Below are 25734 nucleotides of genomic sequence, written 5' to 3'. Positions count from 1 at the left end.
GAACCGCTTCGGCACTTCCTTGTAGAACTCGTCGAGGATTGTTATACTGCAGACAAGTGTGAAACAACCATCTCTTACGAAGTGCGCCTCCAGCTCAGACCGTTCGATGAAATGTGGGATATCACATTCGTTCCAATCTTCTGGATCAAAGGTGACCATTTTTTCATGTGCGCATGCCTTTGAAGAAGGCCGGCCATACTTATCCAACAGGCCGAACGTGTAAGAAAAAGTCAGATTCCCCCATTTGCAATGCCTTGCCAACGTTAGCCCTATGGCCTCTTCAGAGCCTGGAGGGCAGTAAAGGATTTTGAACTCATGACCATTCACTTTGAAGATGGGAGAGGTGATGAAATAAACATCGGGGATGTTTTTAGTTTTGGAGTACTAAACTTTAAACTGGTATGTTCCCGATGCTACCTCCATGTTCATGAATGTTGCATCTTTGTCAGAGTTGTCGTTGTTTGGCAAGTTCATTATGAAATAGTTGGTTAGTTATAGGCGGTTCTCGGATTATCTACAATACGAATGTTGTTTTTACTGGGGTATTTGATCAAGCATGAGAGTAGCCCAAATTGAAACCTGCACAAAAAAGGTAATGGAGGTATGAAACCCTTCAGATATAATCCCAGAAAATGCCAAAGATGGATGGTAAAATATCAAAGATGAATAATTTAGTCAAAATTAGGGACGTGATTTAGTGTCAAAATACAAAAAGTTCAAAATTGGCAACGCCTAGATATGAGTTTTTGGAATAAAGAGAAAATTAAAGAGCATCTCCATGTGTAAAACTAATCTGTACACATTGACCAAACAGCATAAAGAAGACTACAGGATTCTTCTCAATTTGGCATTTCATCAAACAGAAGGTGGTGCCATATAATCTAGGTACATACACATTTCGTGATTCCACTCCATTGATCCTTTCACGAGAGTTTAATTGATCCTAATCACTAAAAATACAGTAGAAATCACTCACTTCCATGAAAAATCACTGGAAAGCTAATTCTTTCATGAAATCTACAATGTTAGCGCTAGCCATTCATCAACATGAAAAAACTACCTTTGCGGCGCATCTTTCTCCAAAAATCTCCACTTCTTTTCTTCTCCGCGCTCACAGAACAAATCCTTTATCGTTATCTTTCGATTTCCTAATTGTCCAACAGAATTGAAATAAGGGTTTAAGCAAAGCCTAGAAACAAAACTGACTTTTCGCTCACAATTAACTTCCTCTACTCAACTTAAAACACGAGCAAGAGAAAAGGCCTTTATTTCGGCCCATCGTTACAGGCCTTAGAGGTTTGAGCCCAGGAAGCCTTCTATAATTTTCATTTGACTATCCTACTCGGCCCATTGTAACAGATTTTTGACATGCCTTGTACCTCACCTGGCTCACCAACAGGCAACTCCAAAACACAAGAAGGCATTCAGTTTATGAAAGAGCCGAACTAACATTGGCCCAGTCTCTCGGGCCCACTTCGACTTCCTCGAACAAAAGAAACAAATGGATACTAATTTATTAATTAAAATAAATTAAAATAAATAACATTTCAACGACCTCTCGGAGTCGTGTCCGCATCGTCTGCAATTAACTCAAAAAAGCATCTTTTGAATTAACCCATCTTGACCGTCTGATTTTAAATGGAGCCAATCCGACCACATCTTATAATTCAGGAGCCCTTTAATATTTGTGTGGATCTAGCTCACACGGATCTAAAAGCAAATTAGACGGTCCAGATTCATTAACTCAAAAGATTCTTTTTTGAGTTGATGCAGAGGATATAAAATATTCGGAGTCTCGGTTCTCTCTCTTCGTTTTCCCTAGCCGAGGAGAAGAGACACATTTCCTAGACCAATATCACGCTAAGAATTAGCAATTACAACACGATAATCAAAGCACTTTCACGGAGAGCAAGAATCATAGGGAAGAGAAGAGGAGAAGGGATGAGGGGCTCGGACAGCAGGTTCTTGCAAGAACTGGTGCTGTACGCCGCGAGCGCGGCTCTGAGCTGTTTGGTTCTCTTCGCCGGTCTGAAGCACCTCGACCCGAACCGCGAGGCCTCTAAGAAGGCTCTCGAGCAAAAGAAGGAGATCGCCAAGCGCCTCGGGCGCCCCCTTATCAACACCACTCCTTACGAGGTTTCATTTCCCCATTCGTTTAATTTCCTCATGTTTAATTATTGAGATATATGGATTTTAACTGATTGAATTGTTTACATATTTGTAAATTAGCCCTTGAAATCACCCGTTTTCTGCAATATAATTATGTTGCCCTTCAGATTTCCAGTTTTAGTGAATTACCATCAATACGAATTTAATGTGGCATATACATTTTTTTATTTTATTTTATATTGATTTCGTGTTTAGGGGAAAATGTATCTTATTGGAAATAAGGGAATTTAGTATATACTATAGTATGATCGTGGGCGGATAGCGGGAATCGAACCCGCGTCTTCTCCTTGGCAAAGAGAAATTTTACCATTCGACCATATCCGCAATTTCTTTCTTCCTGATACGCACGCAATATGTTCACACATATATGACATATATAATATGTCATATATGCGTCTGGATCGTATTTGTGCAGGGTCATATATTTTTATTTTCTAGTAAACCTTGCATACTGCTCACGAAATTTTAATAACTCAGATTCAATCTAAATATGTCTTACAATCTAAATTGACTCGCAGAAGTGATGTGGGAAAATATAAAATAAATTCAAGAAATGAGAGAATTAAGAATCGCTGCTAAGAAGACTAATATGTCACATTTAACAAGAAATATCCATTTAACAACCAAAAGAATAAAAAAATGTTATCCAAAATGTGGCCTCGAGTGATAATTAAGAGAAAAACTTGTATATTGCACTGGTGTAGGATGTGATTGCATGTGATGTGATAAATCCGGACCACATTGACGTGGAATTCGACTTGATTGGTGGACTGGATAAGGTTAAGCAGGCGCTATACGAACTGGTCATCCTGCCCTTGCGCCGGCCCGAACTGTTTTCATATGGAAAACTTCTGACTCCTCAGAAAGGAGTGCTCTTGTATGGCCCGCCTGGTACTGGCAAGACCATGCTTGCCAAGGCAATTGCCAAGGAGTCTGGTGCGGTCTTTATCAATGTCAGGATTTCCAATTTGATGAGCAAGTGGTTTGGTGATGCTCAGAAACTCGGTTAGTGCTTCTTGGTTTTATATCTTAAGATTTCTTTGGAATTATATTTGGCTTATTTTATGTAATTAAGTTGGATTTTTTAGGGTGCATAATTGAACTTAACATTTTTATGATAGTTGAGCATGATGATGCAGCTAAATAACACTGTAACCATATTTCATGCTTTACCAGTAAGTTTACCATATCATCATGTACCAGTCAAAAATTGCTGGCCTGGGTATGCACAATGTTGGTATTCCACATTCATGTGCTTTATTTATTTTAATCCTATATGGACTCGAGGAAAAGATTAGCATCAACCTTGACTGTTTCTGTAGTAATATGGTCTCTTTTGCGGATATCCAAATAAACACTTGGTGCAAGTCTTAAGTTTGAGAAATGTTAGGTGTTACTTGCATGTCTGATAAGATATGTGTTATTTGTACCAGTAATGAAGCAATATCTTGTTAACTACCATTCTGTTCTGATCTTTATTTCTTGAACTCATTATGTTTAACTGTGGCAGTGGCGGCTGTATTTAGCCTGGCATATAAGCTTCAACCGGCGATTATATTTATAGATGAGGTTGACAGTTTCTTGGGGCAAAGGCGTAACACTGACCATGAGGCCATGACTAACATGAAAACTGAGTTTATGTCCTTGTGGGATGGTTTCACCACTGATCGTTAGTTACTCTCTCTAATTACTTAAAACTCCATTTTTCCCTTTTGTGCTCAATGTGTAGGTTTTATGTATCAGCATCCATATCCATATGTTAACTGTATCAGATATGATGCAGTATCTATATTGGTATCTATACTGTATAAGGTTTCATGTTCATACTGATAATCGTATCAAGACGCCTAATAAAAGGGAAAAAAAAATATTACCCAAATAGTTTAGATTCCTTTTCTTAAAAAATGCCTTACTGGACATTTTCTTTGTTCTATTTTATTCAAAACCACTTTATAACCAATTGATTGACTGATTAGTTGGTTATATATTATTTGTTTTGTAGAGAATGCAAGTGTGATGGTTCTAGCTGCGACAAACCGGCCAGGTGAATTAGATGAGGCAATACTCAGGAGGTTCACACAGATTTTTGAAATTGGCAAGCCTGACCAAAGTGAAAGAGCAAAGATACTCAAAGTCGTTCTGAAAGGAGAGAGAGTTGAGGAGGACATTAATTATGATTTTATTGCTAGATTATGTGAAGGTTTCACCGGTTCTGACATACTTGAGTTGTGCAAACAAGCTGCCTTCTTCCCAGTCAGAGAGTACTTGGATGAAGAAAAGAAAGGGGAAACAGCCCATGTAAGTAGTGTCTCTGCATATATATTTTAACATCGACATCATACCCCTTGCAAAGTTGCAAAATAGAAATCATAATTTGGCCATTGCTTTAGAAAAATCTGGAGTGCCTCTCTATTTTAATTTGGTTTGGGAAGAGTAAGTGGGGTTTAATTTGGGTTTTTTTTATGGTGGAGAAAGCATGCCAGATATACTTTTCAGTCTTGTAAAGTATGTGGATGTGTCAAGGGAGAGGCACCTGTCAAAATATCTTCAAATGTAGTTTAGAATCGGAGAAAATGTTTGTATTTCTTTTCGAGTATTCTTTCACTTTTATTTATTTTCGAATAGAAATTCTAAGTGGTTTACTTCTTCCTATTTTGCAGAGGCCTAGGCCCTTGAGGCAAACTGACCTGGAAAAGGCTCTGTTATCTTCTAGAAAAGGAAAAAATACTGCAAGCAGATCATTACAATCTTCACAAATTCCAGTGTGGGCCCTGCCGTCAGAGTCTGACGACAACCAGGTGCGAAGTGCCATATATGAGATATCCAACCTCATGTCCAGAATTGCGCAAAATAGAGAGCCTGAGCCCCAGGATGAGGAAGACCCTTCTTCCCCTTGAATTTCTAGCCCGAACCAGTAAGGTGTTTCTTTTTTGTTACAGTTACATTTTTGCAAGTCACACTTTGGAGCATACATTCACCAGATACGACCGATGGGGTTGTAAAGATATTAAGATTTTAGTTTAATTCTTGAAGTTGCGGCTGTTTTTCAACTTCTCTCGCATCTTCAAGGATGTTCTTCATTATTGAGGGGGAGGGTAGTGGGGGATAATAATGTTTAATTACACAATATTTTGTTTTCGAGGTTTATTTCAGATCTTGTTATGGAAAAGAATTAATTAGAATTTAGGAAAAACACTTGGTTAGTTCTTTATATAGCTCTGTTCAAAATATTGGTTACTGAGAAGCCATGATGAATTTTTTTTAGTTTGTTGATTGCATATTATTTGTTACTATTTTTTATAATGATTGTTTGCTATCGAGATCTTCCAAACACTGCTATTAGTTGGGACTTGGGACCAGTCCACCAGATCAAAAAACGAATTCACATCCCCTCAGGTTACCGGCCTGAGTTCAATTGAAATCAGACGGTCCAAAATTGTTCTATTTAACTTGGCACGAACTCAAAGCACAAATAATACTGCCCCCTCTGTCATCCCAAGCAATTCCCTTTTGAGTTAATGCATTTCGTTAAACATAACTAATCCGGCTGTCTAATTTTAACACATAGCCTTTTAATATTAGTGTGGATCTAATTCGCACGAATTTTAGAGTGGAACTAATCCGGCCGTCTGATTTTAACACATAAGCTCTTTAATATTAGTGTGGATCTAAGTTACACGAATTTTAAAGCAGATCGGATAGTCCAGATATATTAACTCAAAAGATTCCCTTTTGAGGTAACGCAGAGGATACGAATTCCTACCAAGCAGCACACACTGTTGAAAAAGAAGAAAAGACTTATTGTGAAACATGTTATCATGGCATTATGGCATACGCACTGATAATGTTTTATTCAAACCTTTTGACTTTGTTACTGCTGTCCTGCACTTGCAGCCGACCACGCTGTTTACTTTTAGTTTATTTAAACTTTGATGATGTTTATCTTGTACTATCGGTCTTTTACATGGCAAGCACCTGTAATCCTGTATTGTTGTAAAATCTAAAAAGCAAGAACCAAAGGTAAACAGTATAAATCATATCTTCTTCATACAGAACTATCCTACTTGACCAACATTTGTATAAAGCACCAATGAACAAACAAAGCAATACACCCAGTCAATCAAAGAACCAAAAAAAAAAAGAGTTTAATCAAACATAGGTTATCAAGAGCAAGCGCATTGTGTTCCTTTTCTTAAAGCACTCGTCTCCATCATGGAGACCTCAGGGACGACTGACAGCTGGGTCCCTTTTAGCACCAACACATCGCCATTGTTGTTCGCTCCATTTAGCCGGCGTGCTTCGTCTAATTCCAATGCCTTTCTTGACACGACTGAGTATACCTCTTCCAAGAGCCGTAAAAATGCGTTTTCCACATTTTCACCTATCAATTACTGCTGAGTTTAGTAAAAATTCAATGGTTGAATAATAACAAGATAACGAGAAGCACAAAATTATTTATTGGATAATAACATGAAAGAAAAGAAAAAAGGTACTGATTTTGATAAATGGGAGCAGTCTATTAGGTATTAGTACTACACTACTACCAGAAAAGGTGACCTAAATAAATGCTCTTATCCTTTCAGAAAATGACACAGAAAATTGGAAGAATTGCAACTACTGACAGATGCACCATCAAATTGAAAATTGCCTCTTGCATGGTTATCAAGTCATGAATGAGGATCCCAATTTTTTTTTTCGTTAATTTGAAGAAGAAATGTGGAGGTCAGGCCTCCTAAATAATTTAGAGAAGAAGTGTTATTATGTTCTATTAATAATTAGACATCTGTACCACTAAAAGCAGATGATTCAGAGAAGAAGAGTCCCTGCTCCTCTGCAAAGGCTATTGCATCTTCGGTTGGGACGTCACGCTTTTGTGCCAAGTCAGCTTTGTTGCCTATCAACATGACCACAATGGAGCCATCAGCATGGGCCCGGAGCTCGTCGAGCCACCTTGCCACATGGTCAAATGTGGGCCGCCGTGTGATGTCATAGACGAGCATTGCACCCAGAGCCCCTCTATAATATGCACTTGTGACTGCTCTGTACCTGTACCGGATCAATTCTAAATTATGTTTTGTTCTCTTCTCTAAAAGAAAATACTAAAAAAAAAAATTGTAAATGGCAACACAAATAATGAATTTGGATACTGTCATGGTCTAACAGAACTGTGTGCTTTAATTTATTCTGCAAGTGACATTTGCTGGAATTAAAAGCAATGGTTTTCCTTCAGATACCAACATAAAACATAATCCTTGTATATAATGACAAGGAGCTACACTGACATTCAACTAAATAAATTAATAACCATGCCTTAATGCACACCTGATCTGTCACTAATTTATCGGACCAAATCGATAGAGAATTCACAATTTTGAGTCAATTCTATCAAACGTTTCGCTTTCGAGCTTCCACTGACACCTTATACATGATTCAATTCGCTTTTTTTTCTTTTTAAAATTTTTGTTTGAACTTTGAAGGAAGTCACCTTATCTGGTCCCCCATCTTTTAATTGCGCTTTATATCCTTAAATGTTCTAAAATTGACAGCTACTGCCGTGAGCTAAGAGACAGACAATGCATGGAGACAAATTCTTGGTTCGTAATTAATGCTTGCACCGGAAAAATTAGATTAGGCTGGCCCAAATTAGGTTCTAGAATATCTTCCTAATTTTTCTGAAGGAAAAAATAGAGAAAAGATCTGTCACAGACATACAAATGAAAATTATTATTTTTCTCAAGTCAATTTTTCTTTTGGAAAAAGAGTGAAATTCAAAACATGGTATTTCTAATACATGTAAGAAAATTCTACCCACTTTAGTTGAAAAAAAAATGAAAAGAAAGTCAAAGAAAGTGACTATAATTATCATTATGTGACCTAATGAAATTTAAATTATCGTCAAAATAAATATTTGAAAGACAATTTAGGACAAGAAAAATACAGTATTTGTAATTCACATAATTTCTTATTACTAATATTTCAATTCCATGTATTTATTTAATAATTCTGTTATAGATTTTTTACAACAAAATAAGTACAATAAATTTTCGTAGTACATACTACCAATATTCAATGTCTTTTTTTTAATTAAAATTTCATGGACAGATTTGTCATAAGTTTACTGAAATTATTTATTTTAGGCAGAACTTGACATCTATTTTTATTAAAAAAAAAAAATTTAAGTTACCTCGAGACTCGAGTTTTGAATCCAAGTTTGTTTGATTTTTTTTTGTTATTATCATTTGTGTAAGAGGTCTGTGGGTCCTATGCCACATTTCAGTTGGAAATTGAAATAAATAAACAGATTGTTACATGTATAAGCAATAAATGCTAATCCGGTGGCAACCAAATTTATGTAAGATATATATAATCGGAGCTGTATATATGAATGAAACAAAAAAACAATTAACGAAGATGGCTCAAACTTATTGTGGGTACCACGCAAAATCATGTCGGCGGGTCAGTGCCATGAAAGTCACGTGACCATAACTTATTATAATTTTAGCATTTTAGCCTACTAGGCTACTAGCATTTGAAACCCAGAAAAAAAAAAGGAAAATAGTAACAATAAATAGTTGGATTTTTTTGACAGCATTATTATGTATACGTTTTGAGATACAGTGACAAATTTTGTGATTCAAAAATAATTCGACAAGATATAAAATACATGATTACATGTATAATTCAGATAGTTTAATTATTATTTTATAATGCAAGTATGATATAAAAATATTAATATTTTACATAGTAAATAAAAAGTTTATAAATTAGTATACCATGAATATTGTATTGAACACTAACAATTAGATATAATGTGGTCATTATAAATTATTATAGTCGATAAATATATACTAAGCATGGACACAAACAAATTTAAATGCATTCTTAGATTAATCATTTGTAAAAAAAATAGAAAAAAAATTAATATGGTAGGGCTGTTTAGTCCCTCAAAATAGATTTAACATTATGATGGAAATTATCCAACAATTACCATATCTTTATTTAATTCAATTTTTTAAATTTGAATTCACACGAATGAGTTGTGTACGCAAAAAGATAGGTAGTTAACTGTCACTTTCTCTAGTACATTTTTGAACAAAAAATCCTAGAGAACATTTATGTGCTTGTTTATCCAAAATATGTCTGATGCAACTCTTAATTACACAATATATGAATATATAATTCTAATAAACAGTTAGCAAAATATTCGGTGCAACAACTGCAACAAAGCATAATTAATAGCAGTCAATCTCAATAAAAAAATAAAAAATTATGCGAGCAATTAATTAAACCATAGTAAAATTTTAAAATTATGAACTGGGTCTTCCAGTTTCGTGAAGTTAGTTTTCTTTCAAAATATTCAAATTAAATTACAAAATATAATTATGTGAATACAAACGAAAATTATGATCAGAACATTTTATCACAAGCAGATTTCTCCTTTCTTGTCAGTATCTTGCCACTTGCAATATTATCCAACCAGTGAATTTTTTACTATATCTCCGTCCGTGATAACTCAAAACTGTTCCTTTCAGGCTTTCAGTAAATCTTTTTTTTTTTTCATGACAATTTGTACAATTTTTGTATCACAAAAAAAAATTATCAACTAAAAATTCGCATACCTTTCTTGTCCAGCGGTGTCCCAAATCTGCGCCTTGATGCGCTTCCGTTTGATGGTCACTGTTCTTGTCTGGAACTCGACCCCGATCGTCGGCTTAGAATCAAAGAAAAACTCGTCCTTGGCAAACCTCCCGAGCAGCTGGCTCTTGCCGACCGCCGAGTCACCTACCACGACAACCTTGAACACGTAGTCGGTTTCCGCCTCTTCCCCCTGCCAATTCTTCTCCATCTCCATCTCCTCCCTCATCTTGTACTCTTGTTCTTTGTTCATGTTATTACTACTCATGATACCTTGTTTGTGTATATATGGTCAGGTGTGTGTGTGTGTGTGTGTTTGTATGATATACAATTATAAAGGGTGAGAGAGATGACTTCGGCTTTGGGTGTATGGTATCAGCCTATCAGGTGGGTCATATATAGAATGATTGGTGTTTGGGTTTTGGAGAGAAAGTATGGGATTGGAGAAGAGAAATGCATGCTGGTCCCTTCACAAGGGGTTGCTAATTTGCTTTATCATTATAATAGAAATGACTTGAGAAAATAAGAGACATGATCAGTACCGCACCAGCTCACCATTTTGTACAGCTGCCTCTGTGCTTCTGTGCTTTCAAATTTCAACTTAAAAAATGTCCGTTTAGACTTATTATTCAGCTGATTAGTCGTTGACGGTGATTATACCATCGTGGATTTTTTCGACTAATTGATCAATTATTTTTTTATTATGACCGATTATTTTCGATTATTCCCGATTAATTGTTTGGCGGTACCTGTCCGTCCGACAACCGCATACCGTTATTTATAACACTGGTTTCAACTTTCAACATATTTTTTTATTATTTCTTTAAGCATGAGATGAAAATTAAAATTATCTTAAATATCTTAAAATTATTTCATAATCAATAAATATCTTTAGATTATAATTATATTTTTTTCAGTATATCTTTGTTTGTAAGAAACGCTACTGATGACTTTAGAAATAGAGCATCTTTCTATTATGAAGAACTGTTATAATGATTTAAGAATTTTTTATTGAAGGGCTTTAATTACGGTTTTGGTTGTGTTACAAAACGATTGATCAGGATGACAGCTCAAAATTAAATTGATATTGACAAAAGCGCATGATTGATTTTGATTTAATGTTAGGTTTCATGCTATATTATAGGAACAGTAATTAAAATAGAATGTTGCTTAAAAGAAATAAATAATTAAAGAATTAGATGTCATGTCGGTAAGGACAATTAACCTAATTATATCCTGAACTTAATTAATATTCATATATTGGATTAATTAGTTCTCTTATTAATGGATTGCAAAAAGTTGGTATTTTCTTAATTGAGACAGACGCGTCAATTTTCTTGTTTGGACCAAAATGTAGAACAAAAACAAAATATCCTGTGTTAAATTCATGTTTATAGGTCACGCTTCTTTATCTTTCAATAGTGAAATATGGTAGGTAATAACTTAAATTCAAAAGCAAAAATTCAATGCTACGTACGACTATTCTCTCAACAAATGTTGTGAGTTGTGACAGGTACTTACTAATTAAGAAATAGTAAAAAGTAAAAATAATTAACTTGAGTAGTTGAGTATTTTTCCATGAATCTAGGAGGCTTAATTCCATGGTTCAACGGGTGATGATAGAATTGAGAAGAGGTAACAAGACAGGAGAGGAGGGAACGCTATCATCTGCGGAGCTTTTAATCTAATTCGTTCGTTTTGATAGGACGGACCAGATTATATCTCAAAATTTGGACCCCCTCTGATCTGATCTGTCCGATCAAAACGAACGGACCAGATTAAAAACTCCGCACAGCTCCGCAAAGAATACTCCACGTAGAATACTCTCCCGGAGAGGAGAGGGCGAGAGGCATCACTGGGAAATTCCTAAAATTTCTTTCTTTTTGTCCCAACTAGAACTAGGAACTAGCAGGAAGCTCAAATTGGAGATAAAAAGTTTATTTTTCCAAGTTTTCTGAGTAAGTAAACTATCAAATCAGTGTAGTCTTATTTTTGAATTTTTCTTTTTCTCTTTCTTTCTTTATATTTACTATAATCTTTTTTATTTCACTTTTGTAAACACTTCCAAATTAATGGAGTCTTGACTCTTGATGTCGACATATCTTTATCAAAAAAAAAATTATGAGAATAATTAATTGTACCTTGTATTTAACTTTTATAATAAATTCATTTGATATTTACGAAATATTGTTTAAACTAAAAATTTAAAATTGCTGACGTATTTTATATTTTAAAAATCGTTTAGCTTTTTAACAAATAATTTTAATATTTTAAATATTTATTTTTAGTGATTATTTTTTTATGGATGACCAATAAAATTTTAAATTGATTCATATTTAACGCACATCCTATCTGAATAACTCAAGTTAAATACATGCTAAAATTAAATCATTCAAATTTAAATTGCAGCTTGGCGCCTCTTAAGTTTCTTCAAAAACCTTTTTTGAAAACAACTTAAAAAAAGGACTACATTAATAATTAATCTTTTATTATATATAATTTCAAATCTTTCCTTACAGCTATATATTGGCCAGGGGTGGAACTAGGTACAAGCAAAGGGGGTCAGGCACCTCCCATAAAATCGAAAGTTGTTTCTTGGAGTGGTTCTTTTCATATTACTTTTTACAGATGCATACTGATTGCCCCCCCCCCCCCCCCCCCCATAAAATCGGAAGTTGCTTGTTGGAGTGGTTATTTTCATATGATTTTTTACAGATGCATACCGATTGGTACCCCCTATACTGATATTGGCTATATGTGTTTGTAAATAGGACCTCTATTTACAAATCAAATGGAGATTGGGATATCACTAATCATTAATCAACCTCTTTTCTACTCAAAAATCATATGATGCAATGACACTACTGACTCATTACCTAACATGTTCACGTAAGGAGAATTATTTTGTTCTTAGAACATTTCTCAAGTCAATATTCCATTATTTAAAAGACAAATTTAGTAAACTACTGTTTAAAAAATAAGGGGCGTGTTCTGATTTGCTCTGCCTATTACCAATTTCAAACTAGACTTGCAATAACAGGTGGTCTCAAGGGTTGTACAAAAATCCTTGATTTAAAAAAAAAATAAGAATCAAATTTAATTATTTTAAGAAAACAAGCGTCATTGATTTGGCTTTTATAAAAAGCAGCTGGAGGGAGAATTTAAATTTTATTATGAGAAATATGTGTTGATTATTTCTACTTATTTCTCTCTCCACCAATCTCTAGGATCGACGGAGCTGTTTTTTTTATAAAAATAAAATCAATGGTGCTTGTTATGTTAAAATAATTAATATTGATTCTATTTTAAAAAAAAAATCAAAGTCCTTACAACCCGCCCTATCTGTTCAACCCATTCAGTCTAATCCATTTTTTTTACTGAATTAGAATGTGGTCGGATTGAATAACGATTTGCATTTAATACTTGAAAGCCACTGTCAAGTTAAAAATAAAATAAAAATGGAATAAGGATTTGCATTTTGCTAATCCGCTCATTCGGGCTGAATTAAAAATTTAGCCTTAAACACCAATCTTAAATATTGTATCATATGATGCTAAGTATAAGAGAATCCATTTTAAAGGCACACGAAGTCAATGGATTAGAAGCTCCTAATTTTGCTTGTCAGTTGGTGGGTTTTTTTATTTATTTATTATACCATAGGTGGTACCAGTCTGTACGCTTTTGTATGGTTTTCTATAATGGAAAATCGATGGGTTCCTCACTTCTTTCAAAAAAAAATATTGTATCATATTTTCTTAAATATTATATATTTAATTATGTATCAAAATAATAAAATTAATTACTTATACATGAAATCAATCAATGACAAATATATTGTTTATTTATCTTCATTAGTTTCATTTCATTTAGATCCTTTCGTATTTAATTATGGATAACATGACCATTGAAGTATTTAGGCACCGACTCTTATTCAAATTCAAACTTTGAAAGAGACTCGAGAGACTCTGTAGAAATTAACTTTAAATTTAGTCATTATTATCAAATTGTTTTTGTTTGATTTGCTTTTGAACGCTATCTGTCGTTATTTAGTCTTTAATGTTAAGTTATATTAGAATTTTTACCTTAGCTAATTATATTAATTAACTATTTACTTTCTAACCATTTATTAATGATCAATTATCTTTATGTTATTTTATTTATCATTTATCTTTTTTCTATAGTTGTACCGTGTTAATTTGTTAAATATAAAATGAAAATAAAAAGAAAATTATCATAGAAAATTCAATCAATATTACAATCCGTTTAACCCGCAAAACCCGCTTGTAAAAAGTTAGATGGATTGGGTGGGTTTACGGGTGAGTGGACTTGAACATTTATCAACCGGTACAGTCTGGTTGGGTCCAAATTTTAACAAAAAAATATTAATACGATAATAGTACGAATCCGTACGTACTTGAGGTGCAAGTTATAAATCTAGACTGTTCTTTTCATGTGGCACAAATCTCAAAGCAGACCCCCTACAGTTCCAACTGGTTTCGAATTGAATTTGGCCCAGCTGAAATTAATCTGGATCGTCCATTCTTTTAAATTGTACCTCGGGTATCGGGGGGACACGGACTCTAATAGTACACCCCATAGGTACGTAGATCTCATTTCTCCTTTAATAATACTCAATTGATTTTCTTTATTAGGTCATGTTCGGCGGAACAATGGAATGGAAATAGGAACAGGAATACAAAAAGTTTGAACTGATTTTTACTGTTCACGTGAGAAAAAAAAATTCAATCTGAGTGAAATTTTATTTTCCCATGTAAACAGTAATTTATTTATTGCTGTCGAACAAGTCCTCAGTTTGGAAATAGATTTTTACTATCTACTATGAGTCTATGATTCTTATTTACTAGAATTTTCCTCTTTATGTTTTCCAAAGAGAATTGATCCGTTTGGTAAGAGAAATATTGTTTTCAGTCTTAAATGCCCGAAAATATAAATTTATTTTGACTCCACATACGTGTTGTCTTTATAGTGGACATATCATATCTTAATCTCACTCGTGTACCATCTTGGAAATAATCTTTATTTATTTTTTAAATAAATTATATGATGTAGCTGTCTCATATTCTTAACTCTGTTTTGTGCTGTCAGTAGCAGATTACGTTAACGCTTTGGACTGTCTGATGCAGATTTTGTGGTCTGGATTGCGCTGTCCACTACAATATAAAATTAGACATATCAAGGATATTGACAGAGCTAGTTTGGCTTCCTTCAACACACAACTAATATGACTGGTGCGCTGTACGAAGCCAAACCAGCCATGTCAATATATTTACCCCGCAATCCGTAAACTGGAATCTGGATTGTCAGATCTTTCTTCACAAAGTAAGATTCTCAGGGTCCGGATCCCCTGGGGTTTTGGATCGAGGCTGTCTGATTCGAATCCGTCGTTCGAGATTGTTTCGCGATTCGAATTCATCTCTCAGGATGTGTGCATCTAACATTCTGTTGCTAATATTTTTCAAACAGAGTTAAGAATCTTAAAGGATAATATTCTGTAGTGCATCTAACATTCTGTATCATCTAATATTTTTTCTATTTTCTTTTATGACTTAATTTTAGTTATGGGCCACACCATGTAGCTAATATTCTGTAGTGCATCTAACATTTTGTTTGTTGTCAGATGAAAAGGTGTAGTTGTTCTGGTTTAATTTAAATGAGGCAGTTGAGGCCTCAAATCCATCATCCAAGCTTGTGTTTGGTAGTATTTGTAAAGGGAAAGGAAATCCCTGTTTTAAAATAGTAACATCATTTAATAATAATGATGATTGCTGCTGGAAAGATAGATGTTATGATGTGTAGTGTAATTTTCAATAGAGGGTAACGAGACATTAGAGATGTGTAAGCAACATAGCGTGCCTTGTTTACACACATTATTCCTGTCAATATTCTTTAATTATGAAATTATTACTTGTGATAAAAAAAAGGAGATTAAGTATTCATAATTACAGTTTAAGAATGAACGGTCAATATATCTGTGAAATTAATCTAATGATCCGCCTGCATCAGCTAATAATTAGTAGTAATCATAATGATGTGTTTTGTCCATGTAACCCATAAAGTAATGTTACTTTTTTACCCTTTCCAATTACAAGTTTACAACGACACCGACATACAACCCAAATTGAAATACATAACATATTTAAGTTATTAAATAACAGAACCTTAAGAGCATCTACGTCCTAGCAACTCAAATGAGTTTCTAAATAACTGTTAATAACTTTTTAGAAATTAAAGTCTATAAAAGTTTCTAACTCTCACATCATTGAAATCAATTTTATAGTTCTATTAAGCAATGTCAGCAACAAATTAAAAATGAGAAACAATTTGAAGCAATCCTTTATCCAGCATAGAGTTTATAAAGAGTTTATTAATAAGAAATTTTACTGTATAGTTTCTAAATAAGCAACTCTCCCACATCTTTGAAACTGACTGCCTACAGCACGAAGAAGAGCACCAAGGAATACGTAGATACCAAAACAGAATCTGTGTAGGAGGTTGGCGACAAAATCTACTCAAATAAATACAGAAACTGTCACACCTGATTAGAAAATCTAATAATATTAAGGATGTAGATGCTCTAAGACGCTCATAAAAGATCCCACTAGAAAAGAGGTTACTGCAATTGCAACACGCATCCATACACTACATCCAATTTGAGCTTAAACTGCGCTATGACACAATCAGTATAATTTTGATTGGCACCAAACTGCTCCAATCAATTAAAAAAAAAAAGAGAAATAGAAGTTTTCAGATGAATCCATAGTGGGCTTGAAGATTTAGAAAAGCTAATTGCAAAAGTGCTTGGTTCAGAATCTGGGATTGGAATTTGACAAACTCATAAAGTTGCCCACTTTTTTTTTTTTGAGTAAAAACTGATGTCTTAGCAAGTTGCCCACTTTCTAAAGCAAGAATAAAAAAGAATACTTCATTTTAAGTGACATAGTGATATATATTTGACACGGTACACGTGGGTTTGCTTAGCATCAAAGGTAGCTTTGTTTTTTGGTTCCATGATTTCCCACTTTGTAATGTCCCAAGTTTAGTCATACAAGTAAGTTTGATGGGTTAGTTCCATAATGCTTGTATAAAAATAACTGGAAGAAAGAAGCTTGACAACATGACAGCCACTAGGAGAACCGGCTATGTTCATTCTCAAAAAAGGGTATACTGAATGAAGGATGGATATGATATGATAAATAGATTAAGATAGAAGCAATAGAAGGTACTAAAACGGTATGTTAAGGAATCTCAAGTATCTCGTGCAAAAGTTGTTTATCTTGTAATAAATCAAGACATTTAATTAGGACATAGGTGCTTGATTAATGTGCTAACAATGAATGAACAGAGTTTACACAAGCAAGATTTGGATAAAAAGGCAACTGCTTGCGCACTTCCACTACAAAATTGGGATTTTTTTGAAATAGAATTACTCAAAATTATTTCGTTGAAACAAGTCTTTTCTGATTTGATTTTTGAAAACTAGCCTCCACCGATTTCTAGGATCGGTGGAGCCAAAAACACACAACCTACACTGGTCCTAGGGATTGGTGGAGCAAATTTTTACCCATTTTCGCACCCGGTAGAGCATTGCCACATAAAATCAAAATTTTGTCTGCACCAATCCTACAGATCAGTGGAGGGTTCTTTCAAAAAAAAAACCCTGACGGATCCTGCCTCCTTTCTCTTCTTCCTTCCAGCACAGTTTGAGCTCCTTTTTTTTTATTTTTTATCCTCTCAATATACTAAACCATTTCTCAATCCAATTGTTTCAAAAATTTTGGATAGTTTAAGATATTTGGAAACTCTTCAGATCTACAATTTTGACAAGGTAAATATCCCTCTTTTTATAATTTTTTATTTTAGCCGAATTAAAATGAATAACTAATTTAATTTAGTTTGTTTAGTATATTTAGATTGTTTTTTGTAAAATGTAGTGTTAAATTAGTATTTGGTGTAATTTAGCGTTGATTTGGAGTATATTTAGTAATTTAGTGGTAATGTACTATAATTTAGTGCTAATGTAGTATTAATTTATAGTTTATTTAATGTTAATTTAGTGTAATTTAGTATATATGTAGTATAAATTTGTGTAATTAAGTGTTCATGTAGTATAATGTAACTTTTTAGTAATATGTATTATAATTTTTGTAAAATTAGATAAATGTGTGATGACTCTCATGAATTTAAAATTAGAAAAAATTATAAATGTGTAAAATTAGTAATATGTAGTATAAATTTGTGTAACTAAGTGTTCATGAAGTTTATTATTAAAATCAAAATTAGATGATATGTTATTTACATATAGTTAAATTTTTATTGTTGTAGCCATATGCTTGAAAAAAATGTTTGTTTATATAATTATGTGTGATAACTCTCATCAGTTGCAAAAATATTTGTTTATCAAATTTTCTAACAGAGTAAATGGATAATCTGAATTATATATCCGGAGTTGTTGAAATTAGCACCATAGAATCACAGGACATGGGAAATTCGTGATATGGTAATTTTGATTATATTTATTAATTATTTGTTGCAAATAAATATTATATGAAGTATTTGAGGGGTTTATAATGTTTTATTTCTTTTTGGCAGTCTGCCTCTTCATTGCAAGTAAATTCACATCAGACTAGTATTGCTTACAACAGTCAGATGGGACGATGCTCTGAAGAGGTTAGGGTTGTATCAAATTGCCCGCCTTAATGATTGCAAGATTGATTCGCATTTGATTAGTGCTCTGGTTGAGAGGTGGAGGCCGGAGACCAATACATTTCATCTACCTGTCGGTGAGATGACAATGACGTTGGAAGATATTGCATGTCTATGGATTAAGGGTAATTAACTAATTAAAGTTATTTATCGGTTAATTTAATTAACTATTTATTAAAAATGAATTGTTGATTGTATAAATATTTTAATTTGTAGGTGATCCGATTACTGGCACCAGCAATACTGATTGGAACCCATACTTAGAGTTTGATCTAGGGGCTGATCCTACTATTTTTTACAATCACCTCTATGAGACAATGCCATATAAATATAGGATTTATAATCCTAACACACCGAACGAACGATTATCCGTCTCTGCTTTTGTGCTTAGACTGAAATGGTTGCGGGCTCAATTTAGTTTGCCGTTAGAAGATTGGCACAATGAAGAGATAGTTGCACGGTACACCCGAGGTTTTGTATGGATTTATTTGGGTTGGTTATGTTTCCAGACTCAAGAGCGGATGGAGTACCTGCAATATACTTGCAATTCATCAATGATCTAGAGACTCCATGAGAATACAATTGGGGAGGTGTTGTATTTGTGCATCTCTATCGAGAGTTGTCACGTGCTTACCACGCGGAGGTAGACACGATAGCGGGTTCGATGTTGTTGTTACAGATTTGGTCATGGACTAGATTTACTGTTGGTCGGCCTATACCCGAGAAGAGCCACCTCCCTTCGGTGGTGCTGATGAGGATACGAGGAATGCTTTTGGCGTGAAGTGTACCACTTTTCATTTGTGATCAAACAACTCTCACTTAGGTAAAAAAAAAATTATAATTCAAGATAACTTCAATAGATTTATAATTATTTTTTAAAATTTATATATATATATATATATTTTACAGGTGGTACAGCCACGTATAGGGATAGCTTCGACTTTGCAGTTACTACTGTTCTTATTGTGATATCAGTTACTACTGCTATAGTGTTATCTCATTATTTGATCACAACTATTCGATTTTGCAGCTCAGCCCAGTAGTGTATAACATTTGGGCTATATTAGGCTTTGATTATGAAGAACCAACTTGTGAACCAGATGGGCTGAATTCGAGTGAAGACAAGGTCTGGGCCCCTCCTTCCCCTTGGTTACAAAATTTTGGGATATGAATGTATATAATCTAACTCAATTTCAATTACAGATTAATAATTTTAAAATAATTCAGAATCTAAGATTGGGAACTCAGTATAATATATAGAGTTTGAAAATAGTTTTTTATAACACAAATAATATATAAAGATTACGTTATTCTTACAAAACAAACAAAAAGTTCATAGTTTTCATGAACAATTTGAGATACAATAGCGTTTTGTTCATACAATTTGTCAAATTCAGAAAGAAAAAATAGAGATGAAAAAAAAGATAGCACGAATATAATACATATATTACTCAGAAACCTTGTTAATATGATTTCCAAAGCTCAAAAACATGCTCAACTTAGTCATTTAACAGGCATTTACATCTTTGTACATTTTTGTAGAACTTTTAGACCACAGTTATTAAATATCTGCAACATCTATTTGTTGTCAAAGAAATAAAGTTTTCAATTCCTTCAAAAAATATGAAACAAAATTGAAAAGTATTTGCTGCGAGATAATGTAAATATAAAGATTCCAATTCCTTAAAAAATAGAATACAAATATTTTGGATATTAAACAAATAAAGCTTTAAAAAATGAATACAAAATAAAAAAAAACTGATAAATTTGTATATTTAGATTTTATTGAGTGACTCGAATATGCCATTGTTCTTTTGTATTCAAAAATGAATTGTATTGATAGTATTGTTCTTCTGTGCAGGAATATGCCATAGAGTTGGAGCCAATGTTATCAGAACCAGACCGGACGTCGACCCGGTAAAGCTCCGGTTTAACGGTTCACTGGTCAGACCGATGGTTCAACCGGTTTGACTGCTGATTTTTTAAATACTTACATATTTATTTATAAGATATAATTATTATTATAAATAATTATGTTTTATGTAATAAAATTTCCAATATACATATTAACAATGTACTATAAAAGTAAATTTATATATTAGAAATAATTATTTTTTATTAGAAAATAATATATCTATTGTAGCTCAAATGTAGAACTTATTGTTAGAATTAGTAAAATAATTAAATAAAATATTATGAAATTTTTTTTTTTATCGAAGAAATTTTATATTTTATACTTCATAAATAAATTGAATAACTACATAGAAATTCTTTAGTTTTTGTGATCAAGTGAACCCCTAATGATTCATATTAGAATTAATATTTAGTTTATAAAAAAAAAATATTGCAACAAATGTTAAATTATTCTTAAACACATAATTGTTTACAAAAATATGTTACAAAATATAAATGACTACACAAAGTTAGCCACAGAATAATACACATTAGATTCCACTTTTTCTCCTAAAAATGTGTTCCCTTTTCTCCTCAAAAGTTGTTCATTTCCATTCAAAATTGAAAATAGTCACATGACAACAATGGACAAAAAACCAATATAAAACCGGTTTTTTTTTTCTTTTACTCCGATTTTTTATATAAAACCAGCCAGTTTAATTAAATATATCCGGTTCTATTGCATATCCGGTCCAAATAGCGAACCAAACCGTAAACCTGTCCGACCATGTTGCCCACACCCTACGTGTTCTGAGAGAGGCATCCATGGAGGATAGGACTATGTTGTTCCTCAAGTATCTGGCACTAGCATTTGAGCATAGGATGACTATGTTACTGAGCGGGAACAGGATTCTCTCGCTTGCGGAGGCAGTCTCAGCCATGATACAGGAGGAGAGTCAGATGAGGCTACAGGCTGGGGCATGAGGACTTCCAGGAGTGAGGTCAGCACTAGCGGTCTCCAACTCAGGTAACACAGGGTACAGAGGCGAGACTCGACAGTGCTACAACTGTGGTGAGGTAGACCACAACTCCCACTGCCCCCTCCCACTTGTATCTATCTCCTTTGGTGGCTTAGGGCAAGCCTGCTTCAGGTGACCTACCTCACCACAGTTGTAGCACTATCGAGTCTCGCTTCTGTACCCTATGTTACCTGAGTTGGAGACTGCAAGTGCTGACCTCACTACTGGAGGTCCTCCTGCCCCAGCCTGTAGCCTCATCCGACTCTCCTCCTGTATCATGGCTGAGACTGCCTCCGCAAGCGAGGGAATCCTGTTCCCGCTCAGTAATATAGCCACCCCCTGCTCAAATGCTGGTGCCAGATGCTTGAGGAACAACATAGTCTTATCATCCATGGATGCCTCTCTCTCAGAACACGTAGGGTGTAGGCAACATGGTCGGACCCTGTAGTGATCATGCTCTAACCATAAGCGCTCCAGCTCTATGGCATATTCCTGCACGGTCTTCGCCCCTTGTACCACATCCGAGATCTCCCCCTTGATCTAGTACACCTTCATGATATTTCCCACACCATCATAAGTTCTTTTCAACTTGCCCCAGACATCATTTACCTTTTCTAAGCCATCCATTGTGTCTGCAATAGACGAAGGCAACGAGCTCAGAAGCCAGATGTACACCTGCATATAAATGACCTTCCACTCATCTCTCCCCAGTGCACCCTCAGTTGGCTCTGCCTTATCTCCAGTTAAGTACCCCTCTAGATTCTTTCCTTCTAGAGTGTACATCACTCGACGTGACCAACTCAGATACTTCTTTGGCCCATCGAGTTTCGTATCAATAGGTGTAAGATCCAACCTATGCTGCCTCGGCTCAACAGGAACTACAGGAGCTGCGGGAGTTTGACCAAAACCAGACATGGCAAACTGTCGCATCATATGAGTCATCATGGTAGAGACATCCTCCGGAGTCAGCTTTCCAATAGCTTCCGCATACGGATCCTTCTCCTTTTCCTTTCCCGACATCGATCGGACTCAGATGTACGCCTCATGTATCAACCCTAGTCCGAATCGCTCGTATTTCTCTTTCTCTGGACCCGATCTTGATCCCTCAAGACAAGATCCACATCATCTCCCCTTTCTTTCTCTTCCTCTTTACCCGATCTCGATTGAATACATCAAGACTCGAGCACAAACCCGATTAATCCCAATCAAGCACCCATTTTCTCGGGTATCGTGGGGTAAAGGCCTCCCACGCCAGCCAAATCTACACCCAACCCCTTACCTAGTGGCTTGGTCGGTCTAGAGAAGAGCTCGGCCGACGATTTAGGAAGAGGCGGCTGCTGGTCGGACCAAGGTGGCGGCTGGGGGTGGCTGGTGGCTGCTGGTCGGACTAGATGACTGCTGACCGGAGCAAGACAGAGGCTGACGGATAGGCTGAGCTCGGCCTAGTTCATCTCAGACGCAGATCTGAGCAGGAGAGGCGGAGCTCAAAGAGGGCGGGGTGGAGCTCCGATGGCTGATCGGAGCACGGGGTAGTGACCAGCGGGGTCAGGCGACCCGCCTGGAGGGAGGCGGAGCTCCGTCGAGCCTGGCGGTGGTGGAAGGACCTTCTTCTGCCTTGGAAAGCTACAGTAAATTCGGAGAAAAAGAGAGAAAAATAGAAAAAAGAGGCTAACTCTAAACCAAATGCCTGATACCAAAAATAAAATATTCAAAAATGATTTGTATTAATTCCATTGTTCTTTTGGGCCTATATAGGCGTTACATTTTCATTCAACACGCTCAACTATTTTATAATTCCTATCTTACCAAACGATCTCTATAGTTTCATATAATACATAAACATACATAAATCTCAACACAAAATAAAAAAAAAAACTGATAAATTTGTATATTTAGATTTTATTGAGCGACTCGAATTGACCGTTCGGGAATGGAAAAGCAAAATTTGACCGGTTAGCATACGGACTGATATGCTAATGTTACTATATTAGCATAAATCATTATGTACCTAATAAACTTATTACAATAAGCATTTAATGATCATTGGTATAATTATATCCAGCCATTGCTAGTTAAACCTGTGTTAGTTAAAAGAGTTTTCTTATTATTTCCAGCCATTGCTGAATATTTTTACAATAATTCTTGCTGGTACAAAAGGAGATGCTTTGTATCCCAAGCCCCAGCCTTAATCAGTGTAAAAAAATACAAATTCTACCCCCAACCAATCAGAAATAGTTTCTATTCACAAATGCATAGATCTCAAGCTAACCAAACCAAGCTCCAGAATCAAACTCCAAAAAGATGAACTATATATATTGACAAGCATAGCACAAGCACATATCATGACAGGTCAATTATATAGAAAAGACATGCCGCACCTTGACACGGCTAGCACCGCTGGTTTTCTGCACTTCTCTGGCGATCCTTTCAAACTCGGTTGCATCCCCACTGCTTTTTGAAGGGCCCACCACAACAACTTTTGTGCCGGTCAGTTTATCACAAATCTTTGAAAACTCAGCCATAACCTCCTCCAACAAACCCAACTTTCCTTTCTTTGCCAGAAGGCTGATTAGTGCCACAACATGTTTCTCATAGCCACCACTCTGTGTTAACTTCATTACCTGTGATACATATATGTGTTTAATCTAGTATTATGTTAATGTTATCCAATTATAAAGCGTAAATATTGTTGTGCGCACATGAAATAGATATTAGGGGTTGCTGTTACAGGGAATAAGATAAAGCATTTTGAGATAACTATAGTACAGATATCTCCGTACCGGTCATTACTGGTACACTTACATGCAAGCCAGTGCTGAATGGTAGTTGACCATGATCATTATTTTGGAGTTTTTCAAATATAATCAATCATATAAAAGGGAATGGCTTTCTCTGCATATTTTGGTTTGAGAAAATTCATTTTTGATCCTAAAATATTGCACCTATTTCAATTAGTACATGGGTTGAGACTTGAGAACCAGCTTTGGTGATCGCAGGTTCAAAACCCGGTTGGGAGGCTTGACCCACATTTTTATCTCAAAAAAAAATTATTCCATGAATTAATTTTTAATTAATCTTAACATGGTCCCATCCAGACCCGATTCAGTGATAATTGATCACGTGACAGCACATGAGATTATGAGTGTCATATCATGTTTCAGGTCTACACTAGGGCAACATCTTCCAATTTAGCAATTATTGATTGAACCAATTGTAATAGCTTAAAGTCCAATTGAACATAAATTAGATATAAATAATCATTCAGGAACCTGATTAAACCAAATACAACAGCCAGGGGCCTGGAAAGATTGTTTCAGGTTTTCAGCAATCATATTCAGGTTTATATACTATTCTTCTTCTTTTTTATTTGATTTATATTATTACTGAGACTACATATTAGTGTAGGTCTTTAGCCTACATCTTTAGGTCATGTTTGGTTGTGGAGTAAAGTTAAACCGGATTAAATTTCTTACTTCAAGCTAAACCAGAGTAAGTTAATCATGTTTGGTGGAGTAAGCTAAACCACCTCTCTAGGTGGTGTAAGTTACTCCGGTTTAGCTCAAATCTTACTCCATCTTAAACCGCCTATGTTACTCCTCGTTTGGCTCCTTAAGCGTGGAGTAAGGGGTTTACTCCACCTCTTACTCCACAACCAAACATGGCCTTATGCTTTATCTTACTTACCATTTCAGCCTTCTCCGTATCCTTCACAGTAGGATCTAAAGTAACACCTCTAACACGCCGCACCAACCGCCGTGCATCAACATCAGCTGCTGCAACCGTACCAGCACGGCAGGCCGCATCAGCCAGGGCAGCAGCATATCCAGTGGCAGCACGGTGGTGAAAAGTAGAAGAATTGGAAGAAGGGTGAACAGAAGCGTAGGATTTTGGTAGAGAGGATGGGTGAAGGTGGGACTTGGCCCTGGATTTGGGATGGAGCGATTGGGATTTGGTGTGGAAAGAGAGGTTTGAAGTGGAAGGAAGGGGAAGAGAGGAGGCTTTGAGGAGAGAGATGGAGGCTTTAGGGGAGGAGGGGAGGATGAGGGATCCACCACCGCCTCCGCCTGACTTGAAGGAGGCGACTACCGGGGTGGATAGAGCATCCATTCGAGAAGAAAAACGCAATAGAGGGAGAACTGAGAACTAAGGAGACGAGGTTCTGGCTGCTGGCTGCTTCCTCTCCTCTCCAATTGTCGGGGAAAAGTTGAATGAGATTGTCTGATTCATACTGAGATTTTGATTACGTATTGTACCGTTCTGACAAGATAGTCATACTAAGAAACTTTTGTGTGGT

At 35.2% G+C, this 25734-nt stretch overlaps 3 protein-coding genes and 1 non-coding gene across 6 annotated transcripts; 1 reads left to right on the top strand and 3 right to left on the bottom strand.

Moving 5' to 3' along the window:
* The first annotated feature begins 1798 nt into the window (after positions 1-1798).
* On the top strand, positions 1799-5467 carry LOC144556958 (uncharacterized). The gene is made up of 5 exons (XM_078305471.1): positions 1799-2136; positions 2874-3174; positions 3680-3838; positions 4172-4467; positions 4830-5467. Exons 1-5 carry the CDS (start codon positions 1942-1944, stop codon positions 5064-5066), a joined length of 1188 nt encoding a protein of 395 aa, XP_078161597.1. The 5' UTR covers positions 1799-1941; the 3' UTR covers positions 5067-5467.
* TRNAG-GCC (transfer RNA glycine (anticodon GCC)) lies at positions 2423-2493 on the bottom strand. The gene has a single exon. It is a non-coding gene; the product is annotated as a tRNA-Gly (tRNA).
* A 723-nt stretch (positions 5468-6190) lies between the features above and the next one.
* Positions 6191-10248, bottom strand: LOC144557327 (ras-related protein Rab11A-like). The gene is made up of 3 exons (XM_078305893.1): positions 9789-10248; positions 6959-7215; positions 6191-6550 (listed from the first exon to the last, which is right to left on the bottom strand). Exons 1-3 carry the CDS (start codon positions 10070-10072, stop codon positions 6333-6335), a joined length of 759 nt encoding a protein of 252 aa, XP_078162019.1. The 5' UTR covers positions 10073-10248; the 3' UTR covers positions 6191-6332.
* A 13275-nt stretch (positions 10249-23523) lies between these two features.
* On the bottom strand, positions 23524-25619 carry LOC144556976 (ATP synthase delta chain, chloroplastic-like). 3 transcript variants are annotated; one of them, XM_078305495.1, is made up of 3 exons: positions 25493-25619; positions 25125-25459; positions 23524-24085 (listed from the first exon to the last, which is right to left on the bottom strand). In XM_078305495.1, exons 1-3 carry the CDS (start codon positions 25545-25547, stop codon positions 23795-23797), a joined length of 681 nt encoding a protein of 226 aa, XP_078161621.1. In that variant the 5' UTR covers positions 25548-25619; the 3' UTR covers positions 23524-23794. The 3 variants fall into 3 exon arrangements, with proteins under 3 accessions (XP_078161621.1, XP_078161619.1, XP_078161620.1); XM_078305493.1 differs by having other exon boundaries at positions 25125-25598; XM_078305494.1 differs by having other exon boundaries at positions 23524-24061; positions 25125-25593.
* Positions 25620-25734: the final 115 nt, after the last annotated feature.

The sequence above is a fragment of the Carex rostrata genome, chromosome 7 (genome assembly GCF_964058835.1).
Source record: "Carex rostrata chromosome 7, lpCarRost1.2, whole genome shotgun sequence".
NCBI lineage: Eukaryota > Viridiplantae > Streptophyta > Magnoliopsida > Poales > Cyperaceae > Carex > Carex rostrata.
Note: the sequence above shows the minus strand (reverse complement) of the source record. Positions and strands in the feature narration are given on the sequence as shown.

What these genes read in the sequence shown, in the direction of transcription:
- LOC144556976 (XM_078305493.1), bottom strand. Translation starts at nt 25,547, where the DNA reads ATGGATGCTCTATCCACCCCGGTAGTCGCCTCCTTCAAGTCAGGCGGA. An exon ending in ATACGGAGAAGGCTGAAATG is followed by an intron (nt 24,086 to 25,124) that starts GTAAGTAAGATA and finishes ACATAATACTAG; the next exon opens with ATTAAACACATATATGTATC.
- LOC144556958 (XM_078305471.1), top strand. Translation starts at nt 1,942, where the DNA reads ATGAGGGGCTCGGACAGCAGGTTCTTGCAAGAACTGGTGCTGTACGCC. An exon ending in TCAACACCACTCCTTACGAG is followed by an intron (nt 2,137 to 2,873) that starts GTTTCATTTCCC and finishes GCACTGGTGTAG; the next exon opens with GATGTGATTGCATGTGATGT. An exon ending in TGGTGATGCTCAGAAACTCG is followed by an intron (nt 3,175 to 3,679) that starts GTTAGTGCTTCT and finishes TAACTGTGGCAG; the next exon opens with TGGCGGCTGTATTTAGCCTG.
- LOC144557327 (XM_078305893.1), bottom strand. Translation starts at nt 10,072, where the DNA reads ATGAGTAGTAATAACATGAACAAAGAACAAGAGTACAAGATGAGGGAG. An exon ending in GACACCGCTGGACAAGAAAG is followed by an intron (nt 7,216 to 9,788) that starts GTATGCGAATTT and finishes GATCCGGTACAG; the next exon opens with GTACAGAGCAGTCACAAGTG. An exon ending in TGAATCATCTGCTTTTAGTG is followed by an intron (nt 6,551 to 6,958) that starts GTACAGATGTCT and finishes AGTAATTGATAG; the next exon opens with GTGAAAATGTGGAAAACGCA.